The sequence below is a fragment of the Erpetoichthys calabaricus genome, chromosome 2 (assembly GCF_900747795.2).
Source record: "Erpetoichthys calabaricus chromosome 2, fErpCal1.3, whole genome shotgun sequence".
Classification (NCBI taxonomy): domain Eukaryota; kingdom Metazoa; phylum Chordata; class Cladistia; order Polypteriformes; family Polypteridae; genus Erpetoichthys; species Erpetoichthys calabaricus.
Window position 1 is genome coordinate 165,189,571 of NC_041395.2, and position 26,964 is coordinate 165,216,534.

A 26,964-nucleotide genomic window follows, 5' to 3' on the forward strand; every position below is an offset into this window, starting at 1 on the left:
TTTGCATAAATACATCGATACCGCAAGTGAACTATGGTACTTAGTGTGATTATTTGAGACTTACTTTTCTGTTCAGGTATCCATTTCCTTTATGTAATCCGCGGATTCTCCGCTATTTTTTGTTCGTTTATTACGATTATAGTTATTTATTGATTCCCTTCTTTAGCTGACTGCCTGCTCATATAAGGCACTCCGCTTTTTTTTTTTTTTGAACAGGTTTGATTCATCCAAGTGATCACTCGGGCTCCGTTCATTCACTTCACGTGAGCCGCTCTCTCGCTTCTTATTCTTTCGCTGCCTCCTCAATTGTGTAATGAATGTTTTCTTCAGTGCTCTTTCGCGCTCTTCCTTGTTTTCTACGTACTGCCTTCACAGTCAGTTCACGTGATTACGTGGGAGGCGTGATGACGCGACACGCAACTCCGTCTCCTACGGCCATCTTGCTGCCTTCCATTACAGTATATGGACAAAAAAGAGGTTCCAGTTATGACCATTACGCGTAGAATTTCGAAATGAAACCTGCCTAACTTTTGTAAGTAAGCTGTAAGGAATGAGCCTGCCAAATTTCAGCCTTCTACTAAGTTGGAGAATTAGTGGTGAGTGAGTGAGTGAGTCAGTCAGTCAGTCAGTCAGTCAGTCAGTCAGTCAGTCAGTCAGTCAGTCAGTCAGTCAGTCAGTCAGTCAGTCAGTCAGTCAGTGAGGGCTTTGCCTTTTATTAGTATAGATACTCTGGGTTTTTTCATCGAAACATAGTATATAATAATAAAGAAAACTGAACTGAATTGATTCATTTAGGAAGTTTTAAAATGTTTTGCTTTAAACCGTTACAATTTGTCAAATTTGACATAAAAGTCACGCTAAAAAAGACTGGTCACCATCTTTGTGGCATTTGCATGTTGTTTCAATACATGAATGAGTTTTTTGCTATTATTCCAGTTTCCTACAACAGACAAAAATATGTGTTAGCTCTAAACTGGCCTAGTGGGAATAAATGTTGATGAGTGCTTGAGATTGCATCGACTCCAAGGCTGTGCCCTGCGTTGTATTCAGCTCTGATGGAATAGGCTTTAGCTTCCTGGAATTCAAAAATGACAAAAATTATCATAAAACAATAAATAAATACAAGCCATGATGAAAACCCTATCTATAACAAAGCAACCCAAAGGTAACCCTAGAATAATACAGCACTTATAAAACCAGAAATAAGTTTGCAGCACCTGGCACTAACACAGTTTTACACACTATAAAAGCAATATTTCTCTTGCTAAGAAATTACATTAAGTATATGATGGAAAACTGAAAACAAATTGCCTAAGAAGGCAAAACTGAGGGTTACCATAAACATTTTAATAATATGTTAAATTACTAAAGGAAGTTTATTAATTATTTTACACAATATTGGTCTGAACTGTGACTCACAAGCCCTTATTGTAGAAACATCACTGCCAGTATCAAGAAACCACTTTTATTTTCAACATATTCTCCATGAACAGCAACAGAACACTCACACTCAAACAAAACATTTTATCTTGCTTGCTTGTGCAACAGCTCTTCTGCGGTTGACTTGACAAAGCATGTATTATGTAGGTGGTCCTTCAGATTGGAGAACAATTGTTGGTTTGATGGGGCCTGGTCTGGAAAATTGTGTGGCTGTACCATAACTTTGAATCAACAGTATCACAGAACAACCTTCTCAACCCATGCAGTGTGAGTGAGAGGATTGTTGTGAAGCAGAACAGAGATGTTCAACAGCCTTCCTCGCTGCTTTCTTTGACCGACTGCTAGCAAACATCAAAACAGATGAGCATAACACTGACTGCTTATATGGGTGTTTCCAGCAGGGGGTACTAACTCCATCGGAATTCAGTTCTTTTAAAGCAGGGATTCTCAAACTTTTTTAGATCATACACCCCATAAAAGGGAGAACAATTATGGACCCCCACTATATGGAAACACCAAACAAATCATTTATTATTACAAACTTCATAGAACTCTTTGAGTGATGGGTGATAGGCAGACTCTGATATCATTCTCCACATGCAAACATGCCCTGTACTTTGTCTTAAGAGTAGGCAGTTCTGAGAATCAGGACTCACTTAGCCAAACTCTATGTACTTGCTTATATGTTTTCCTTTTTTAGATGGATCTGGCTTATTTGCACTTGATGACGTACATGTTTGACCCAAGAATCAGTTACTTTTTTCCTAAATTACCTAACTGGCTTTTGTAACTGAGCAAAATAGAGTAATGTTCATGTGATTGACAACAGCATATGCAAAATGAGAGATGTGAAGTTTCCTCAATGATATTTATTGACTCAAAACATTATGGGAGTGACATCCACAAATGTAAGCTTGTGTGCTTTTGTTCATGTTTGGTGTAAGGGGTCTCAGCATGTGTTAAAAAGGTCCATCTGCTAGAAGACTGAATTCCCCTTTAAAATCTGAAGCATAGGGCAAAACGGCGCAGGGCAACAGTGAGTCTGGTTTTGATTGGCTGACACTGGGATCTGCAGCTGCATTGTGTTGAATGTTGTTTAACTCTTCTTTGGTTTGTTTACCGCATTACAGGACAATATTTTTTACTTTCTATTCAGATGTCTCGTGGTGATTGATTAAAATAAGTGAAACAGAGAAAAAAGGAGAAGAGAATGACCAGATCCTTGATACACCAAGTATAAAAGATATTTGTGAATGACTAACCAAATTTTACCAGTTATTTTGTGAAGCTCTTGCCATGTATCATGGACCCCACTTTGAGAAACTGCATTTTAAAGAACATCCAACCATCAATTCATTTTTATGAAACAGTATTCAGTTCATAAGGTAAACATCTCTAGTTCTCCTTTCAACAAAGGATAAGGAAACAATACTATAAAACTTAAATGAAGAACAGTACTTAGCTTGATTTATTTTTAAAGCGGATTGCTTACAATCAGTTGAAGAGGCTTACTTGGAGAGAAAAAATGATTTTTTAAAAGTTTGTTTTATTCTCTTTCACTGGATTATGCTAGAGCATACACTGTAAGTAGACAGCAGGATGGAGCACAGTGAAGAAAAATCAAAGCAAATATCCCATTGTGAAATAGTTATCTACTTTACATCAGGGTGACTGGATTTCTTTCACATGTTTGCAAAGCCTCTGCTTTTTCAGACATAAACTGCATTTTTATACTATTTTATGGCATATTTTAAACTTAACCAATCAGATTAAATGATATGTTGTTTTTAGCTTAGCCACACCAAACACAAAATTAACTTCACAATAGCAACACACCAAAACTTGCCCAAGTACACACATAATTATTATGCTCCCCTTATCATGCCATATTTATATTACAAAACTTAACTATTGTAACCCTGATCACAGGAGCAATGCATCAACAGCCATACACATTTGTAGTTCTGACCTTAGCGATCAAACAGAGCATCTTCCCTCACAAACAGTGGCCATGCTCATAGACCATGGCAAAACCCCAAGCACTGTAAAGGCTGCTAGTAAGTTCACAGAAAATAGCATTGCACCTAACATTGACTGTAACACTGAAACTTTGAAAGGAATTAAATCAATATGGAGGACAACCTGAACATCATACAAAAGATTTTACATACTCTTTCTGGCAATGGCTTGGGCTTTGAATTTCTTTGTTGTTGGAGAATCATCATGCCTCCTTTGTTTGAAAGTTGTTTGGACTTCATAGTAATGTGCCAAATTTGATTTCCATTTATGAATCCCGAACTCATTAGATCAATATTCTCCTTAAAACATTAGATTAAGTCAACGTTTTGGGCACCCAAAGTGCACAGACCTTGCTAATGTTAAATTGTTCATGAAGAATGGATTCAACTGACTTGTAACAAATCCCACTTCACACACTGCATAAACTGGATTCTAAACTAAGATGCTCTCCATGGTGGCATTTTATATGGAAAAACTAATTGCAACACAGAATTAATTTTGATCCAACATTGTTTTGAATTAACACAACAGTACAAAAAGTCAAAATGTTTTGAAAACTCAAAAGATTTTTGTATTGTTAGGCTAGATCTAATATGAGACAAATATTTCTCTGAAAAAAAAAAACAAACATATTTTTCATCCATTGTTTTTTAACCTGATCTTATAACCTGGGAGATGAAGCATAATTTAGTAGCAGGATGGACCTATGGTCCATTATAGGTCCCACTGTCTCTTATTGGGCAAATGATTAACATGGCATTAAGCTAACATATATGTTTTTAACTTTGGATGTAAACTACAGTACTTGGCGAACTCTTACATGGATGTAGAGTACACGTAAATGCAATGTAGACAATAATCAAGAGGTGACAATGGTGCAGCAACATTAAAACTGTGAGGCAGCAGCACTAACAACTGTGCCACTGCTCAGCTAGCTCTTTTGTTATTCAAAAAAATTACATCCCAAGATAGTAGAACAGAAAAGCAATTATATTTTATGAATATAGCAAGTATGGCTTGTCTTATTTCATTACAGGCACTTGCTTACTTGAAATGGATGCAAAAATATCCAAGAATACTTGCATTTTGACTCCTGCTATAGTACCAAATAACTGTTTCTACTGTATTTATGTTTCCTCATAGCATAAATGAATCTAGTAGTGTCTTCTCTGGATATTTCTAATATTGCTATGTATCTGGTGACAAAATTCACAATTTGTGGTGTTCCAGAAGTGGCATCCCCAGTGAGTTTTTCAGTTACAACACATGTTTTGTACTACTTGGTGTTCACCACACTGCCCAAAATCCTATTATATATATATATATATATATATATATATATATATATATATATATATATATATATATATATATATATATACAGTATAATGTAGAATTATCTATATGAAATGTAGCATTATATAGGAAACTGGGAGTTATTCTTACCTGTTTATTCATAAATATGTAAATGATGGGGTTCACAACTGTGCTGCTTTTAGCAAGAAGTGATGGAATGATGCTGGCCTCTGGTGTGATGAGACCCGGACTTCCAAAGGTGGCTATGAGAGCAACAGTCCCATAAGGAAGCCAGCACATTAAGAAGCAGATAACCATTGCCATGACCATTAAGAGGACCCTCTGTTCTCTGGTATGGGCCACTCCAGTGTTTATACGCCTCACCTTGAAAACAAACAAGAGAAACATTACTGAGTGTTAAACTGAAATCAACAGTCTGCTCGCAACTAGTGTTGTCATCATTATCAAAAGTTCTAGGCAGCCTTTCAAAAGGTTACTGAAAGCTTAAGTGTCAATAGTGACTCACACATAAAAGAATGTGACCTGCCATTCTTTAGTTCAGCTTCACAAAATGAGAAACGTGTTACTGTTGTGGTAAGAACACACTGCAAAACCTGCATGCTTGCTCTCTTCCTATGTGTGCACTTTCATATTTCTCTGCTTAGTGCTGAACACCCGTGTTAAATATATTCTTGTGTTTTCTTCCAGTTAAACCATTGAATGGATTAACTTTACAGAAAGTGCAAGTTAGTGGTACATAAATGCTTACAGCCCCAGAATTTAGAATGGACAAACATACTGATCATCTTTGGGATGCAGTAGGAGATAAACAACAAACTTATAAAGGCATGATGAAAATGTGCAAATCCACAAGGACAATGCTTCAGCCATGATCTGAACCTGGATCTCTAGAGTAATGAGGGAGCAATGCACTGTGAAGAATTTGTCGGACACAGATATAAAAGTTTGTGGAGCCAAGCTGGCAAAACTTGTTTTAATTATCTTTTACCCAAAAGAAATAAAAATCACATAGCAATGCTTTTTCCCTTTGACTGTAGCGTCACAGTGCTTGGTCTCATCTGTGATCAAGGTCCAAAAGATGACCTCTCTCTCTGTCAAGTCGACTACTTATAAAGGTCTGCTCCCAGAAGTGGCAGTGATTGGCATCAACTCCCAGAGACTGCTTGGAGCTGTAGTGTAAATAGGAGATATTGCTAGTGACAACACCTCCTCCTGCTGTGGAGTGGGCTTACCTGAGCCCCTCAAGTAGTCCCTAAGCTCACATACTGTATGCAACAGCATATACTGCATATACGGTGGCGCAGTGGTAGCTCTGCTGCCTCGCAGTTAGGAGACATGGGTTCACTTCCCGGGTCCTCCCTGCATGGAGTTTGCATGTTCTCCCTGTGTCTGCATGGGTTTCCTCCGGGTGCTCCGGTTTCCTCCCACAGTCCACAGACATGCAGGTTAGGTGCACTGGCGATCCTAAATGGTCCCTAATGAGTGCTTGGTGGGTGTGTCCGGCCGTGGGCTGGCACCCTGCCCGGGATTTGTTCCTGCCTTGTGTTGACTGGGATTGGCTCCAGCAGACCCCCGTGACCCTGTGTTAGGATATAGCGGGTTGGAAAATGACTGACTGACATTATGTAGAGTCACTATCTCAGCCAAGTGCTTGTAAGTGTACATTATGAGCCCTGGGTGTCACCCCATTCTCTGTGAAAGCGTTTCCAGCATTTTACATAATAATTGGTCCCATCTTGATCATTTGAGAGCAATAATGGGATTTAACATCACTGTTGGATCCACTTTCAATCATTTGCTGGAATAGCTGACATATTCTTATCACATCTGGGCCTCAGTGCAGTTACAACCCAATCACTGTTTCCACACCTTCATTTCCAAAGCTCATATAAATAGCGCTGCTGCCTCGCAGTTAGGAGACTCGGGTTCGCTTCCCAGGTCTTCTCTGCGTGGAGTTTGCATGTTCTCCCTGTGTCTGCGTGGGTTTCCTCCCACAGTCCAAAGACATGCAGGTTAGGTGCATTGGCGATTCTTAATTGTCCCTAGTATGTGATTGGTGTGTGTGGGCTGGCGCCCTGCCCAGGGTTTGTTTCCTGCCTTGTGCCCTGTGTTGGCTGTGATTGGCTTCAGCAGACCCCTGTGACCCTGTACTTCGGATATAGCGGGTTGGATGATGGATGGATGGACCTTCCTAATGGAAAAAGACAGGTAAAGAAACAAATTGCTGAATGCTTTTAAATTGTAGTTGGCTTCTGCTTTTTAAATGATAACATCAAAAAAGGATTTGTTATACCAACATAAATACTAATAATATTAAACACATGTGCCTTTTCAATTAAACTGCAAAAGGAATGAGTCAAAAAAGCAATCAAAAAGCTTTTGATAAGGTACACCATGAGAGAAAGGTTATCAGACTAGAAAAAGCAGGGATCCAGTGCAATAAGCTGACTCAAGCAGAGAAAATTACCTTTTTTGGAATTAGAAACTTCTGAAATTGTAGACTTCCACAGAAATCAATGTGGAATTGATTATAAAGAATTAATAATATAATAACGTCTTCATTAAAAATATAACTAAAATGGTAGTTAAGTTTTCAGGTAACAGTAAACAACTAAATACCTAAATAAAGAGTCAAAAGAATTCCTGCAGTTTGATCCAGACAGAATTCAGGTATGTGCAGAGAAGTGCTACAGTAGATGGTGTTTAATATTAATAAATGTATACTCTTTACATGCAAGAAGTAAAAACGTTAAATTTAATAACATACCTAGAGGGCTCATCTTTGCTCAGAACCAAACATTATAGATAAGAAATTTAAAAAATTGATTAGGATATTGAGTTGTAAATTGAGCTATGTGGAGTATAAATTGAGAGAGGTCATTGGAGAGCTTTCCTACAAACTAATAACATCACATCTGAAACAATGTTTGTGGTTTTCGTCACTGTAGCACAAGAAGTATAAAATGGAGCTAAGTCCAGAGAAGAACTACTAGGCTGATTTAAGTGGGGTCTAAGTTATGCAGAAAGAATGAAGGAGCTGAATCTTTTTGTTAAAACAAATGAATATTAAGAGGTGACATGAAAGCTGTCCTTAAATCTATAAAATGAAGAAGAAGAGTGGATGCTGGTCATTACTTTGTAATCTTTCACACCCCCTCCCCCAACATAAGATAAGGTAAGCACACAAGGATACTGATACAGGAGAAAATTCATACAAATCTTCACGTACAAAACTGCAGGTAAGTGCAATAAATGAGTTACCAAATATTGTAGTTGAGAATATTCCTTTTAAAACCTACAAATTTTCGTTTCATGGCATTTTGTGTAGCAGTGTAGCTCCTTTAAAGCAAAAGCATACAAGTGGATATTCAACATCTAGTGGAACAAGCAGACCTCCTGTCCTCATACAAAAGGGAATGGGAAATGATTGATATGAGGGCTTCAAATGGATAGGTGTTATGTTGTGTATAATTTGGAGCAGTCTCACGGGGCTAGAAGTGAATATCAAACGAGAATGCACATCTGGGGACAACCTGTTAAAAAGTGTTTATGAATACCCGTGAAATCCTGCACTGCAAAGGCTACACCAACAGGACTAAAACACCTGCCCTCAATTTCACCAGTCTGTGCGTTTTAATCCGCTTCCAGGGATTTAGATAGAGAGTACTAGATACTGAGCAAAATGCTCGACGCAGAGAGAAAAATAACAAACTAAAATTGCTGTTATCCATTCTTTTTGTATTATTTTGTACATTGTAATGAGTGCTGTGACAGTGGAGACAGACATGCAGACAGACAAATAGACCACTGCAGCTGTTGGGCTCCACATCTTTGCTTCTGACTGCTATGATATCTTTCTGTCATTTTGATACATTGCAACACTATGTGACATAACAACAGCAAATACAGTTTAGATAAGCATTGTGGTCTAAGGATATACTTCTTCTACTTCTTTCGGCTGCTCCCGTTAGGGGTTGCCACAGCGGATCATCTTCTTCCATATCTTTCTGTCCTCTGCATCTTGTTCTGTTACGCCCATCACCTGCATGTCCTCTCTCACCACATCCATTAGGCCTTCCTCTTTTCCTCTTCCCTAGCAGCTCTATCCTTAGCATCATTCTCCCAATATACCCAGCATCTCGCCTCTGCACATGTCCAAACCAAAACAATCTCACCTCTCTGACTTTGTCCCCCGACCGTTCAACTTGAGCTGACCCTCTAATGTACTCATTTCTAATCCTATCCATCCTCGTCACACCCAGTGCAAATCTTAACATCTTTAACTCTGTTACCTCCAGCTCTGTCTCCTGCTTTCTAGTCATTGCCACTGTCTCCAATCCATATAAGATAGCTGGTCTCACCACCGTCCTGTAGACCTTCCCTTTCATTCTTGCTGATACCCGTCTGTCACAAATCACTCGACACTCTTCTCCACCCATTCCACCCTGCCTGCACTCTCTTTTTCACCTCTCTTCCACAATCCCCATTACTCTGTACTGTTGATCCCAAGTATTTAAACTCATCCACCTTCGCCAACTCTACTCCCTGCATCCTCACCATTCCACTGACCTCCCTCTCATTCACACACATGTACAGGTCTAAGGATATACAACAAGTTAAAATGCAGCAACAATTTTGTTATGGCATGTTTGCATTTCTAATTGTACACTAATGTTAAATTTCTTTAGTTATTTGTTTACACATGCAGTCACAATGTGGATGTCATGATGCCTAATCTGTGCCTCTACTGGTGTTGTTAGGCAGATTTGTTGATTTGGGCATTCTGAGTACTGAAATTTGTATATCCTGTGGCTCTTTCGTTATCAGCTCTTAATGGCAATCCTTTTGACGTAGTGTGACACACCATTTAGTGAGGCCCCGGGTTCAATCCCTGGCATCTCCACCTGTCATTTTTATAGGCGGAGTGGTGACTCTGAGGCTAGGGATCTCCACTGGCAATCGGAAGGTTGCCGGTTCGAATCCCGTAAATGCCAATAGGGACTCTGCTCTGTTGGGCCCTTGAGCAAGGCCCTTAAAGTCCAGGTTATAGGGGGTTAAACTTCGGGCCAACAACCTAGACTTATAAAAAACAAATATGTTACGGAAAACTGTGCATGTGCACATGCTTAAAATGTTTGCTACACATGCACAGTTCTTTCACATGACAGGCATTATATAAAACTAGACATTAAGCCCATTACAATAACGGGCGCTAGAACAGTAGTCCATAAACATTAGTAGGAACAGTCTATATTAAATGGCAAGGGACCTTTTACCTCTTTAAATTTTTTCCATAAAATGCCTGTAATTTTCTCTGACAGTAATACTGGCTTTGCTGTCCGTAATATGCATTTAATTTTCTGTCACAACAGTGGGCAATCAGCAGATTCTCCCCAGCAACTGATGTAATGTGCGCGAAAATAAATCTACTTTTACTTTACACTTTACCGGGCCAAGCTTCTTAATCACAAATCTAACATCCTTAGAGTGAATACTTGCACAACAATGGGGAAGCTGGTCTCCGTGTCTCAGTACTCGATTGGATTTTTCGTGTTTTCTGTTTCAGGTCTTTCCTCATTTACTGAAATCCGATTGGATCTGCCGAGCGATATTTTATAGGTCACGCCCTCTCTGTCTTGTGTGATGTGTCAGGCGGCCTTTGAAGCATCTGCTTTGAAGCATCGCTCCATGCCCCGCGCATGCGCACTTCACCAGAAGACACACACACACGGACACTGGACGCACACAGGGGTTTTATTAAAGAGGATAAATGTTGTTTACTGGCTAATGTTAAGCATGTCTTCTTTTTATCAATAATTTTTTTCTTACTGCTGGGCGTGTTCACATTTTACTCATTCACATATTGAAAAACCCTACACTGTACCCATAAACATTTACATCAAGACACCCACAGCTGCAGAATTCAGACAAGCAGAAAATCATGATGATTAATCCTAATGACATACATGCCAGCTGTATTAATATATTGCACTGATAGTAAACATTGTTCAATTCTTCATATTTGTTTTGCACTGAAAAGCTGGAAGCAAATCCACATAGGATAATTGCATTTTTGGATGACTACTGAGTCCTGACATGCTTCTTTTGGGTATGGCCATGCTAACTTTTTAAGTAGGTGTTAATGGAGGCCATGCCTTCATTCAGTCCCCCTAAGGATTCTCTCTAAGTGTTCCTAGTCTCACAACCCACAGTACATTCACTGCCACTTTTAATGACTGCTTAATCAGCAATACACCTCTTTTGCAGTGAAGTCTTCTTGTGAAAAGGTATTATTTACTTGATCTATTTTGTGGCCCTTTCATATAAGTATACTGTTTGTGTCACTGTTTAAATAAATAAGCTTCAGCATCTTTGTTCCTGGATAATTATGTAGCAGCACTTCAAAAAAGCTTTGAAATATAAAAGTGCATGAAAAGTCTCACCTTGGTTAAAGGACAAAAGGAAAATTCAAAGAGCAATGAGCCTTAAAACCCAGAGGCCTTGCTTAAGTCCTAATGGTGTGATGTGCCAATGGACAAAATGGATGTCTTCTTGAGTGTCGTGTAGGGCTCAATGTTTTGCTCTTGCTTTCTTCTTTGCAGCTGACTGTTCTCAAGGTGTTAAGCTTTTAAAAAGCTTTCTGGAGCCCTCATGGCCCAGTCACCTTTCTGCTGCTCTGCACAAAATAAACTCATGGGGGTTATACAGCCAGTGTGGCTTAAGCTTGTGGTTACTTTTCTAAACCAAAGCTACAAAAACAGGTAGCTATCAATTCTCTGGAATCTGCATAGCACTGGCTTCATGTGTTCAGCAACTGCTTATAACATGATAATGATGTGGGGTGTTTATTAGATGCAGATCTCACACGCATGAGGACTTCTGCCTTTAACATAATTGGTTTTTTAAAAACCCTTGCAATATAACTTTTGCTATAAAAAATGTACATTTTACAAAGAAAGTGTATGTTGTATATTGTAATAAAGTGGGCAGTGGCTAAGCTGTCTCACATCTTAGCTTAGCACTCTTTTACCCCTTTTTCTTCTTAATTTTAATCTTTTTATTCTTCCTTTCTTTTAAAAGACACACTACTTTGCTTATCATCTCAAAAGCACTACCATCAATCTCCTTTCTGTTGGGAGACAGTTTTCTTTCATTGAGGTTCCTTTACTCTGTTATCATTAGTATGGCCTACAAACTTTCTAGCTATGCAATCCTGACTTACAAGTACCTGAAATTCCAACTGTAAGTTTTGTGAAAGTATGGAAGACTGACATTAAAACAGAACACTGTGTTTTAGGATTTTGCTGATTTTCTAAGAGTAGCCCCCTGAATACCATTACAAATCCACTTAAATGAATGCATGTTATGCAGATCTTCTGCGTTAAAAAGACAAAAAGATATAAGAAAAGCATCTGCATTTCCAATTTGGACCACTATTTAGTCTGAAAAATTCTAAAATGTTATTATAAATGACCTAAAAGCAATATACTTTAAAACAGAGATATGAAGAGTTATCAAAACCACATCATGTGAAGGGACAGGAACCTGTCCTGGAATACTTGTCGATAGATGTCAGTCTCTTACATTATTATGAGTATCATTGTTATGCATTAATTTCCTCTACTTGATGCACACTCAGAATCACGGTGATGCAGACCTTGGCAGCACTGGGTGAAAGGCTGGAACTAATACTGAAAATGGCATTAAACCATTAATAATAAAGTTCAGGTTGAAATTTATTGTGAATTCACAATTAACTTCTTACCTCTTTGTTTTCCAAAGATTAGTGACAGTAGTGTAATGCCAACAACAAACTGTTAATACATCCCAGACAGTGAATACAGTAAATTCAACATCTGACAAGATATACAAGAAACACTCATGCAGTTGTCAGTTCAAGCAGTTGCTAAGTATCCTTATGTCAAGTGGATAAAAAATGAGCCTTCTGTATTGTGCTGTGAGTGCTAACTGTCCTGTTTTATGGAAGACTGAAAAGAAGGATTGAGTAAAGAAACTGTGATGGTTGAGATCTTTATTAAAATTGTTTGACTTTCTGAGGCAGTGTATATGAACTGCAGAAAAGAAGCTGTGTGCCAGTGATATTCTGAGCAAACATCAGCACCCTCTGCAGTAATAATCAAAATAATGTCAGCATCAAAGTGTTCAGTTTTTACTCTGTCAGACTTAAAATGAAAAATAAATAATATCTTAAGCATATTTAGATTTATTGTCAACTATTCAGTGTTTTATTAAAATTAATTAACATGTAGAAACTACTCATTTCACTTCATAGTAAGAATTTTGGCAAGAAAGGAATAAATTCTGAGATGCAGTCAATGGATAACTCTATTAATTATGTACATTTTATGTTTAGTAAATTAGTGCTATGCATATTGATCAATTCTGAAAATATTTTTGCATAATAAAACTTGTTGATTCAACCAAAGCCTAAAACTATCTGATTAATACTGAAATGATCTATCTTTACAAATAACAACTTATAACAATACAAATTGTTAAAAATTTGTATTGTCATGCGTGCACATCTGGGGACCGCCTTCCTGGCTCTGGTGAGGTAAGCAGTTCCACTCTTGATGAGACCAGGAACTGGCACTAACATTATCTTTTTCTTCCTCCACCACAGCCATGAAAAGGCACCCAAAAAGGACACCTGACCCCGCTCTGCCACCCACCAAAAGGTCTGCCCCACCACCCAGCGAAAGCTCTGTTCCATCCTGTCACCCTGAAAAAACCTCTGCTTCTTCCAGTCTCAGCTCTATAAAGCCAGCTCGTTCCTGGGAGGAGGCGTCAGATACATAAATGACACTTGTGGAGTCCTGAATGCTTGCCCTTGTAAACTGAGTCTCGCACTGTTTCTGTTTGAGCTGTCTTTTTTGTTAATATTAAAAGGGCTTACAAAGGTGGTACCCCAACCTTTACTTGGTATTTCCAGTTGTCTGCTTTCCCAACTACTATTACAGTATAAACAATTCTTTTATGTAGAAAGACTTAAACCACTCCAGAACAAAACTTTTGATTCTATAATTATGGAAGTAAGCAGGGAGGTGATAACATCTACAAAGCTATGAAAAGCTAAAGGTCCATAAAGGTTTACAGAGTCACATGTTTTTAAAAGATAATTTCTTTAATAGAAATACTTGCCTTTGGTACAGATTCTACTTTTACGTTTTCTTAACTGAGAACTCTAATTAGGGGTTTGAAGCTTTGAATTTATATGCAGCCTTTGACCAGGCTGTTAAAACTGGAAATCAGATTATGCAGCCATCCATTTTGCTTCCAGCTGCAGTCAGTATTTATCCAAGTAAACATTCGCCAAAGCACAAGATGCTGATGAAACCTGTGCATTAAAATCTTTGCATATATTTGCTTAGCCCTTGGGTAGCATGTTTTGTTTTGTTTTTAATCAAATTAGCGCGTAATATTTTAATTTTTGTGGAATTCATGCCAAAACAAGTGCTCATTTTTCTGTGTGTAAATAGAACTACTCTGTTAGGAGAGAACATGTAGTAAGCAGAATTCACTTCTCTAATTCCAGATGAATGGAGCCACCATTTTACCCATCAGCCAATTTTGGACTGATATTACTTCATTGTCATTACAACAGTTAGGATCTCACACACAAGGGGTAAAAACAGGATGCCACTACGAACAACAAGGAAGTAATACATGCTCAAGAAAAGAGACAATCTGTTTCAGGAGCAGATCTAAGATAATGCAAGTTGAAGTTTTGATTGGCTAGTGTTGGTTTTACAGCTGAAGTATGACATTGGGTTATGTTACTTTGTACCAATGCTGCTTTAAAATGATTGTTTTGAGAGAGCTCATCATTTAACACAATTCATGGTCAGACTGGTGTCAGCATTCAGCTATTTGCATTGTTTTATGAAGAAATAAAAAAAGTAATGTCAACAATCACTGTGTTCTATATTCATTATAACCATACCCAATATTTGTTGAGAATCTCCAAAAGAACATTTCCTAGAGTCAGGTCACAATGCTGTACGCTGCCAACTATAACTACTAGGTGTGCTTATTCTGCAGTTTGAGCAATCTGAACTTCTTGTCAGAGACTCATCTTTGAACTTATGTAGTGCAGGCACAGTGGCTTAGAAGCACTAGGTTTATTGGATATATGATTGAAGACTGCTTATCAAAAAAGTAAACTCAAGGACAGACAGTGGAAATAATTATCCTCAGTTTGTTGGTGAGGGGTGGTGATAAGGTTTTTTCAAAGGCAATCTAAAAATCAATGTAAAATACAACATTCTGAGGTTTAGCAATTCTGGAAATCAAGAATGGAAAAAACACAATAAAATTGGTGAGATAGAGGCCATAAATCAAAGCATCTGTCTCCTCAACCTTCTCCCTTTATCCAGTATGCCAAGAAACACAACTTTGGGTGATCATCTCATATATGCAATAAAGGAAGGGACATGATAATCCATCCATCCATCCATCCATTATCCAACCCGCTATATCCTAACACAGTGTCACGGGGGTCTGCCAGAGCCAATCCCAGCCAACACAGGGAGCAAGGCAGGAACATGTACCGGGCAGGGCGCCAGCCCACCGGAGGGGACATGATAATGGCAGGCCAAAATGTCCTCTTTTTTAAATATCTCAGTATTTATTCTATTACCACAAAAGATTAACCCAAATTGTTTAAAAAATCTGGTCCTCAGGCATGCTTGTAACTTCTGGCTTTCTTTCAAACAAATGTGTTATCAGAAGGACACTGTTGTAGTTAACAGAAATCTTGGTAAATCTGTCTCCAACTTTAGTGGTCTCTTTAAGAAATCCACAACAATTTTCACAGCTAAAGTTAAACACATGTGTTACTGGTAAAAGCCTATTCAGCCGACATTGAGGTGTTTAGTGCAGACTAGACATGGTACATTCAAGTAGCTATAAACTTTGTATTTTTCAGTTGCTCACTATCTTTATAAAATTCCTGCAACAAAACTTACTTGGTACTCAATAGTAATATTATTGTTAAGTTCCAGAGGATGCTTTAATGTCCATCACAAGTCCTCAATAATTTACTTAATTTATAAGTAAAAATAATTGTGCAATATGTAAAACCAAGTTACAGTCTATGATATTTCACGGTCCTTTATAATGTATTCTGTTTATTGTGGATCATATACTGTATGTTCCTGGTATTAAAGTAATGTTTATAGTTTGTTAAGGCACATTATAATAATACCCCTTCTAATAATAATTAAAATTACATTTATTGGTACTATGGTATCATAATACTGAACACTTACTAGTTCCAAAATACTATAATATTGGCAATCATGAGTCTTTTTTTGTGTGGATTTCCCAATGAGAATCTTTTATTAAGCATTAATAACCTTATGGGATTTACAAGATAATTTTTAAGAACATTTGCTTGAAGACAATCTACCCGTGTAATATCACCATGTCTGTTCATCTTTTTTATTTGCTATACAGTCACAAAGCTGGGTTCTTCTTTTTTATAAATTCTACAATGTATTTTCAAATGTTATTTCTGGTCTAAATCTGCATCAAGTTATCTATTTAAGAGCACTAGAACATTTACAAATGACACAGGGCACTGAATTAAACACTGTGATTTCCCTGATTAGCTCAGCTAGTGGTCAAGCGTCTCATTCAGTGTAAGAGGGCAGGGTGGCAGATTCAACTACACATCAGTTCAAAAGCATCAGAAACTAATACTGAAAAGCAAGCGAGAGATCCCAAAATTACCAGTGATTCTGGCTGACTTGGTAGAGTAAGGGAAAAACAAAACAAAAAAAAGTTAACTACTTATTACCTTTCCATTTGTACTGTATATACAGCTTGTAAGCTGGTGGTCGTCTTTTTATGTTGACTGTGATGTGATAGTTAGAATGGCCCAAAGTCTATGACTTTTAAACTCAAAGCTTGATGAATAGTAGGTATACTGTAGGTCACTGACGTGTATGCCTATATTTCTGGTGATAAATAAAAAAAAAAAGGATCAAGTAAAATTTTTAATCAAACACTAAAGAATGACAGGAAAATAGTTCTGGGAAAACAAACCGATGCCCTTTTCATTTATTCAGGGTGGACATTCAAACAGGATTTTATTAAAGAGCACCTGAAGCTCCATAGCATGACAGCACCTACAACCTGAAGTGTGACAAAGACACTGCTGCGTAATGGCATATAAGCATGTTACGGTATTAGTTTGAGAAGATAAATAATTCATTTATGATTTGTTGTTCTTTTTGAAGTTAATTTTTAGACATTTAGGGAGCCTCCTAACACAGCATTGTGGCTCAGTGGTTTGCATATCCTCAATTTTTAATCTCAGCTCAGTCCCTGTTAATGTGCACGTTCTCCTTGTATTTTTCCCCCCAAATGACTAGTATGTTGCCTTAAATAATTTTGTGTGCCTCATGGTGCCTCACGTCTAACTCTACTGGCCTTTGGCTCCTTTCAACCCTTGACTTGATTAATCAGGGTAAGAATCTGCATTGGAGAATGTAAACTTTTAACATTGTTACAGGCTGTATTCACTTTTCTCAAAACATTTTAATACGACGTACACTGAAAACATTACATTCAGTCTTTCATATGCTTTATAGAAGCTAAGACAAACATTTTTGCCTTGTATTGCATTTTTATACTGATGAACACTCAAATTTTATTTCCCTTTAATTACATTGATGACAAAAACATTTTTCTATCAAGTGTTTTACCGAAATTGCAACTGACAGTTTACTGTCATTCATCTTTTATTGTCATTAATGAGGGCACCAGCAGGGATTAGCTTGCAATTATGAAACCATTCTTTCTTGGTAAGGTTACTTTGGCCATGCTATGATTTGTATATTTGAAAGTCATGTTACAGATTGAAACATTGGTAATGGTTCACTTTGAAAGTCTTGACTTGCTTGTTTTCTCATGATGCCTTAAAGTAAATTTGGGACATTAAGTGCAGAGCAAGAAATTACAACAAATGGAACAACAATCATCTCATCCACAATCACTTGAATGTCATTTAAAAGAATGGTAGCCTAAGGATCACACTGCTGGCCTTTTACCACATTTTTTTTTAGTCTGCATGTGTCAAAATACTTTCTGCATTTTAATTAATACTGGCGGTGCAGAAACCAAGCAAGCCATCAACATTGTTTATTATCACGTAACATCGCTTATGCTCTTGCTAAGTTTTCTGTTGCTAACACAAGCAGGACAGGTAACCTGCTGGGAACGGCTTTGATTTCTGTCTCGTAGCCTACAGGGTTCCTGCCCTGGATTCTACTTCTGTCAGATCTAATAAGCAAACAGAGTTTACTTTGTTAATTAATTATATTGGAAGCCACAGAGAAGCACTAGGTGATCTAGGAAGTGGGGAAGGCTGCTGAACTGAGACTAATGCCCCCACTGGTCTTAATCAATCACTTTAGATCTCACTGTCCATTGAATTTTACATAAAACGGTGACTTGTCTTTCTTTCTTGACATAAAAGAGCTTGTGGCCAGCTATTATTGATATTGGTTCTTATAGTTTATATTTGTGTGTTGTTGCAATAAGCATCAGCTTTACACTTTGTCATCTCTGTCATTACATACAGATGTAGTTCATTAACATTTTGAACTATATGGCATCTATGTAAGCAAGAAGCAGAAAATTAACAAGAAGGCAGTGAATAGGTAGCATCAAGCAAGTACATAAATGATACAGCCTGCTTGGACACCTGTATTTTTTAATTTATACATTTTTAACAATTTAACATTAATTTTAACAGCACATATAGAACTAACAGAGATAGCTAGAATGAAAGTGTAAATGTAAAAAAATAATTAAGTCCATTTTTACTGCATTTCATACACTCAAAAAAAAGAGTGTGAAAAAATATGAACATAAATGCACTTTATGACTCTCTTCTCAACCTTTGTTGCCTTATAATAAGAATAAGAGGAATTTCTTTTATCTGAAAATGTCCTCCATTCCACTGTCTGCCTTGGTTGGGATCAAGGAAATTAGTTCACTGCACAAGAAGCACAAATTGAACTTGCTGCCACCAAATACATGGAGCATACATTGTTTCTTTGTGGGCTAATAAAAGGTTACTTGAAACTAAACTTAACAAAGCTGACAGAAAAGCAGCCTTTATTCAGGCACATCTGGCCATACCCATTCCCACTCCTCACTATGACCCTCTTATGGCCATGTTACATTACAAAACTTTTCTATAGATTTTCAGTTGTAGATTTCATTTTGTGACCAGTAGTGGGCACAACTGAGCTGCAATCTCCAGAAGCAGTGCACGTACACAGTCAAGGGTTCAAAATAAACTATATTTTATTACACACAAACACCTTTTTCTGGTCCTTTCTTCAAAAAAGTACTTAAAAGCACAATTTATATATTCATTCTCCTATACTCTCCCTAAAGGCAAACCTTGTCTACCACCTCCCGACTCCAACTTACCTGGATGAGATTGAGCGGCCTCTTTTGTGCCAGACCCAGGAATACTTCCGGTGCCACATGATTACACCTATGAAGCACTTATGGGTCAAGGAACCTCCTAAAAGTTTGTAAGTCTTCTCCCCACAGCTCCCTCTAGCTGCACCTATGTACCCCAACAGTGCTGTCCATCAGGACTACAATTCCTAAGGTGTCCTGCAGGTGTACAAATGGGAGCTCTACTCAAGGGATGCTGTCATCTGGCATACTGGGGGACTACAAGTCCCCAAGTGACAGTCCTTCCCTGTCTTTCTATTATATCTTCTCTACCAGGAAAGTTACCCGCAACCAACCTGGCAAGGACGCCTGTCCATCCAGATCCTTCCCTTATGGCCTTCTGTCCAGTCTATCCATCTTGGCACCAACAATTTACTGTATATAATCTTAATAAGTTGGGGGCGGTCATGACATGCTCCTATGACCTCCAGAAACTCAGTCCCACTAGCCTGCAACTCTCCCAAGTCAAGATTTTATATGAAGTTGTAGATGCAGGTTGTGTGTATGCACAAGCTAACAACCAACGAGGGCTCACCTAGAAGTTCAATGCATACAATGTAGGTAGGAGGAATCAGGAACACAGGCATTTTGGACCTGAAAAATATAAGAGAGGCTCGTCTGTCTGATGTCTTGTGCTTTACATACCATGACAGAATGAAAAAAATAAAAATGAGGGCAGAGATTGTGGCTGAACTTTCAATTCCTGTACACCCTTTGCACAGAAACTGGCTCCATCAGGCTGTATGTTATTGAATGTCAGAAAAACAGCTAAATTTGCTATACTTTGATATGTGAAATTGGGGGAGCAAATCACTCGCAGTTGTGTAATCTGACATGCTCAGTGATTTCTACTCATGTAAAGTGAGATCAGCAACTGGTTAACATCTTTTCTAATTAGAAGTAAGGTGACAGCAGCTTTAGTAAGCAGCTTTCCTTGATTTCTAACTTCATGTGCTCCTTACAAATTAGTCGTTCATTTCAGGTTTATCAGAGGAGCACTCATTCATGAATTTCTTTAGCTCTTTTTTCGGCTTGTTCTCATGTCTGCTATATTTTGACCTATTTGCTTTTTTCTTCTAATATTTTTGATCAATGTATGCACTGAACACAGGTAGCCAAATTTTGTCTATATTCCCGTTAGCTGCCTTTTTATCTCAAAGAATATGCTTCGCTGTCCATCTCATTCACAATAACAACAATCCCCAAGACCATGACTTGTTCTCCACAGATTGTGAACCATTGGTTTCACTAAAGGGAGAATCCAATTCTGGAATTCAGATCTCCTAGAATCCACGGAACGAAAATAGCAGAAAATGATCAAAAAAGATAATAATTTTTTTGACTTTTAATTAGTGTTACATACAAATACTAAGCTGGATTTTATTATTTTATGGGAAAAACAAGTTTTTTGAATCACTCTAACAGATGTAACTAGTGCTCTAGTTTTTATTTTTTCTTTCCAGCTACATTAAAAAATGGTAGCAAAAATACAAACAAGCATTGGATTAATAAACATTTGCAATTACTATTTCTGACATGAATGTGACAAGATTTAGCCATAAAATAGTAACAGCTTTCAATGACTATCACAGATCTAAGTTTCGATTTAAACCACTAACATGCATATGCTGCTATTCATTTATAAGATGCTTCAGTGAAACAACATTTTTTGTCAATTAATCTCACAGTTGTAATACATTTGTAATTTCTCTTGCTATATTTTGATTTGAAAAGAGATGACTGGACAAAGGATTTTCTTTTGAATACTAATCATTATCGGTACATAATCATGCTCTATGGGGTGGTAAATGTACAGTTTGTCTTTGCAACATTCTCTAACCCACTTAATTCAGTTCAGGGTCTGAAGCAGCAGAAGTGGGTACAAAGTAAGAAGAAGTCCTAGACAAGAAGCATGTCCATCATTAGACTCACACATACAAACACACACACAATCACGCTTGCACTCAGCCAGTCTAGAACTGACAAGTAACCTAACCTCCACTACCCAAAAGAAAACCACTCAGAAATGAGGAGAATGGGCAAAGTCCACAGGGACCAAGTGGGTAAGAGAACTGAACTCAGCAACACTAATCGTTGCACCATCATGTTGTCCTTACAGTATTTTAGACATTTACAATCTGCATTTAGCACCCTAGAAGATTATTTGAATCTTTGTTATGAAAAAATACAGTGTTCAAATTGTAATTATTTTAAATAGATACTAGAGGACTGCACCCCTGCTCACTTCGCTCACCAATCCCTGGGTTTGGTTAACCGGATATACAGTTTAAAGAGATTGTTATTTTCATGGGAATTGTTACATATACATTATTTTCACTTTTACTTTAAAACTTCAGTAAAAACAATATTTGGAATTAACTGCATTAAATTTTGATTCCATGTTTGGATTTACATTGTGACAACGCAATGTATAACTGCCCGTGAGTGAATATCGTTTCTTTCTCTCTAATAAATAGACCAACTTTTTGGAATGTTTGTCCCTGTGATTTGTTAACTGTCATAGCAAAAGCTATTCTAAAGGGAAACTGTAAACATTTTAATATGAATGGCATATCAAGATCTCGTTTAGTGTCTAATGTTATTCATGGAATATGTACTACATTACCTTTCTTGTCGCCTGTTAAAATTTTACATGTTAGAATTGTTCAACCAAATTTGAATACAACTAATCTTGTCCCACTGCATAGTCCATCACTCATACATAAATTACACAATACCATTACAATACATCCTTCTTTCAACAGTAATTCAGCCTGTGGAAGACCGGATGGTGTTAATGCTTGTAGATATTCTATGGGATATTGTAAATTGATGTTTTCATCATCCGCACTATCACCACCAACTGTTTCAGCATAGTCTATTGATGTGCATTTTATCAATTTGCTGTGTAACAGATCAATAATTTTCGTATTAATTTGTTTGACTTCATCATTTCTCACTGCTAGGATTGCCCGTGTATTCATTTCGCATTCACATGACTTAAGAGACGAGAGCATGTGTGTCTGACAAAAACATTCGCACGACTGAGAGGTTAGTTGATTGTGGTCTTGTTTGAAAATGGGTGTAAGTAGGGTGTGACTTGAAAGAATCTCATGGCAAAAGTCTCCATTTCGCAGGACTTGCATCCAAAAATTCTCTTCAAAAAGTCTTTTCTCATCACAGGATTATTTTATATAATAGAGAGAAATATTTTTTTCTTAAATAATATTTGCATTAGCTCCAAGGAAACTGATTTACTGTTAAAACATGGGAAATGTTTAAAAGTAGACTAATTCCTGTTTCTCAAGGCATGAAAATTATAAAGAACAAAGAGCGGGAGGAGGTATACTGATGCAGAGAGAGGGCATATGGGTGATTTTTTTTTTTCTGAGTTGAGGATGAATGTAAAAGAATGAGAAGAACAGTCGTAAAAAGTGGTACAAAAAAAAAAGACGAGAGACACAAGGCTTAAGAAAGGCACAGGAGTTTTGGGGGTTTGGCATTGTGGTCGCAAACTAATGGGAACCTGGAAAAAGGAGCAGTTGGCATGCTCTGCTAGAGTCAGGAAAGAGGAAAAGAGCTTCTTAAACAGACCTGGAATATTCAAGTCTGGGCAATGAGCTTTATGGAGTTTATGAAGTCGGTCTAGATGCAGCTTGTTGGCAACAGTAAGGTTGTAAGTAAAGGATTTTCTTCCTTTGTCATCATTTCACCTGAGCTCCAATGTGCACCAACAACAGATAGCTTCCTCAGACTTCAACTCTAATCCCTTTACTATAATATATATATTATAGAACCACAGAAACAATGTTGTCATTTCTACATGGTGTGACCAACATGTATGCAAATACCCTTAAAATCTGCAATGTGCACTTTAATTGTGTCTGAATTGTTTGTTTTGTAATTTCAAACTGTGGAGCAAATGGATAAATCAAGGAAAACTGTGTCTTTCTCCCAGGCATCATGGGGGGCATATATTCTGTCTTCTTACTTAATTAAAAAGTTATCTTAAAGTTCAATACATTTGCGTTTGGATTTAAGAATAGAATTCCCCCTGAATAACGCATGACAAGTTTGTACTTTTTGTTTGTTTATTGATTGTTATTTTACATGAGAAGATGGATGTGCTGAAATTTCAGGCGCATTTCATTTTTTACATTCCTGAGAAAGTGGGTGTTTTTTCATTTTATTTTTTACCAGAACCCTGTATTTATGTCATTTATTTGTAGATATCACTGACTATCACTATCACTAAATTACTAAGCTCTTTTTACATAGGGGAAACAGTGAGAAAGCTACATGTAAATGTTACAACAGATTTTTTATTGTTGATATTCTGATTAATTTTGATAGTAATCAGGATATTGAATGAGTGATTTCATGAAAACTGCTGTCTTGTCTCAAATAAACATTTATTTGAAAAGTGCACAAATGTGATTTCTAAAAGTTCTCATTGTTAATATTATGATGTGAAATTTCTAAAGAAGGACTAGTTAAGTATCCCAAAAGATTAGAAGTACAGTAGTCTTGAATTGGCTAACTCTTCCATTGGTATAACAATTAAACATATTTACCAGTTTTACAAATTATTGTCATAAATTCATTGAACATGTGGAATAGTACACTCAAAATGTTGTATGTACAGCATTGGGGCAGTTTAAAATAGCGTGTTCTCATTGGTGGGCTACGCTTTTGCAGGGATTGTTCAGTGATGCTCACTAGACAGTGGAAGTAAGTGGCAGCAGAGCAAAATAAAAGGATTTGTTGTTTAACTCCTACTCTGTCAGCTTTTCTTCACAATTTAGGCACTATGAACATTCTACTTTGAAGTAACAGGATGAGCCAGACATGACAGAACTTACAACCAGGTCAGAAAATGGATGGATGGATCTTTTCAAGTATTGCATTAAATAACAAAATTATGATGATATCGGAATGTCAATGTTTATTCTACTCATTACTTTTTTTTAAACCTATCTCATATGGAAAAAAAAAACAAAAACTAATGTTGGCAGTCATTAAATATTGGCTATTAAATTCGGTTGAATCTTTTGCCACTTCTACTCACCCCAGAAACTGCTCTTACCTGAAAACAGCTAAACATGTTATCTAAGAGAAATCTATATTAGACTTTTTTATTTCTTGTAGGCTCAGAGAAAAAAATGTTAAGGCTTACTTCATACTCATATCTTTAACTATTAAACCCAATAACTAAAAAGTTCAGCACAGTATTTTATAATATAATGGTCTATTCAGAGTTCAGAGTAAGTTTAACCATTTAAAAGCACAACTGCAATGCTTAAATTAAGTGTATGCCTGCCATTGCTGAACCAGAAAGATTCCAGTGCATAAGTTTACAGTCATGGGGGCAACATGTCTCACAGCAGCAATATCATCAATCTGCAACCATCGGTGAATGCTGTAAAATGTACACATAACACAAATAAGAATTACCTATAATACACATTCTGAACATGCATTCCTCAAAAGCACAATCAACCCAAAAACCTGAGGTTCATTCATTTGATCCTTCAGTGTAACAATATCCATCCCTCCATTTTCCAACCCACTGAATCCAAACACAGGGTCACAGGGGTCTGCTGGAGCAGCGCTACCCACTGCGCCACCGTGCCACTCCATTAGGAAGGGATTTGTCAATATTTATATGAGCTTTGGAAATGAAGGCGTGGAAACAGTGATTGGGTTGTAATTGCACTGAGGCCCAGATGTAATAAGAATATGTCAGTTATTCCAGCATATGATTGAAAGTGGATCCAACAGTGATGTTAAATCCCATTATTGCTCTCAAATGATCAAGATGGGACCAATTATTATGTAAAATGCTGGAAACGCTTTCACAGAGACTGGGGTGACACCCAGGGCTCATAATGTACACTTACAGGCACTTGGCTGAGATAGTGACTCTACATAATGTCAGTCAGTCATTTTCCAACCCGCTATATCCTGGGTTTGCTGAAGCCAATCCCAGCCAATACAAGGCAGGAACAAATCCTGGGCATGGCACCAACACACCGCAGGACACACACACACACCTACACACCAAGCACACACTAGGGCCAATTTACAATCACCAGTCCACCTAACCTGTATGTCTTTGGTCTATGGGAAGAAACAGGAGCACCCAGAGGAAACCCACGCAGACATGGGGAGAACATGCAAGCTCCACGCAGGGAGGACCTGGGAAGCGAACCTGGGTCTTCTTACTGCAAGGCAGCAGCGCTACCACTGCGCCACCGTGCCGCCCGTGTAACAACATATTTTTGTCATTTAATTTTGCCATTGCATTAGTATGTAATCTTACTTGTTAGTTTTTGTTTTTGTTCACTTTCTGTTTCAGTTTGAGATCTTAGTAGAGTACTGTAGCATATACGTTTAAAAATGAATGAGAGACTAATTGAAATGTTGCATTTTGTATTATTTTTCTTACCTCTAGATTTTATAAATTACCTGCTTGATTGCATACAGCAATCTTCCATAGCTGTAGACTATAACCAAAAATGGCAGCACAAGACAGAAAATGAAGAGACATATGATGTAGGAGATGTTGTTGGCATTGTCTGCATGCCAGTTAACTGAGCATGTAGTCCCTGGTCCTTCAGGCCCATAGCTGCTCCATCCAAATAGTGGGGGCAAAGTCCAAAAAAGGGAATAGCTCCAGGACACCAAAATACCAAAACCAATTTTTCTGTAGTTTGTTTCATCAGCTTCTGTTGAGCCCATCATCGTACAATAGCGTTCATAAGAAAGAACAGCAAGGGAAATAAGGGATACCGTACCTAAAAAAATTAAAAAGTACAGAATAAATTAAAAAATTGACACAAGTAGCTCAGTTTCACAGCTCATTACATTATATATTTCAGCTTACATTGCTGCACTTATTTATTGATTACATGCAGGTTTTAGATTCATTCACCTTTTTAAAATTCAATGTAGTTAAAAGAATATTTTTGTTTCATTTTGTGAGAAGTTGAAGAAGTGATTTTTGCTAGTAGCTCTTTATTCTTCTATACTGCCTTGTTCAGAATGCTAAAAGACCTTCCTTTAAGTATTCAACTTCAATCCATGAGAGATTAGATAAGATTTTCAAAATGAGATTTAGAAGTATATCACAGGGCATACACCTTCTGATTTCCCTCCGCTGGAGCTGGATTGACCATCCTGCTAGCCTACCCTCCATGATCTATATTGAACATAGACTGATCTCCCCATTGTTCTCTCTCTGATCTCTTATTCATCTTTTTAAAAGTAAAGTCTCAGTTCCTTAGTTTTGGTGTTTTTGTATCTTCTGTGCTCTTAGGACTTGGCATCAGGATAAAAAAAAACATACAGACACTCTCAAACATATAGACACACTAGCCTTTCATAAAGCATGTTCCATCTTCTTTCCATGCCAGATGTACCTGGGTATTAACACACTTGGGGATATTTTTGATGACTCTAGGCCAGGGGTTACCAAATCCAGTCCTGGAGCACTACCATGGCTGCAAGTTTCCATTCTAACACATGGCTTAATTAGTAAGCATGTTTTGCTGCCAATTAACTCTTTTGCCTTAATATTAATTGACTTGCTATATATTTAAGACTCAGACCCAAACTCAGTGAATTTCCCCAAAGCATTATTCGCAGTGAATTTGCTGTGTTCACCCTTTTTCATCGATTTATTTA

The 26,964-nt window shown here is 37.5% G+C and overlaps 1 protein-coding gene across 1 annotated transcript in view; it reads right to left on the minus strand.

Moving 5' to 3' along the window:
* Positions 1 to 26,964, minus strand: part of tmtopsb (teleost multiple tissue opsin b) — a 64,572-nt gene that overhangs the window by 17,956 nt on the left and 19,652 nt on the right. Inside the window, exons 2-3 of the mRNA XM_028792260.2 lie at positions 25,747 to 26,075; positions 4,906 to 5,139 (exon numbers count right to left, since the gene is read on the minus strand). Coding sequence (XP_028648093.1) covers positions 4,906 to 5,139; positions 25,747 to 26,075 — 563 coding nt within the window. The remainder of the gene's footprint in view (positions 1 to 4,905; positions 5,140 to 25,746; positions 26,076 to 26,964) is intronic.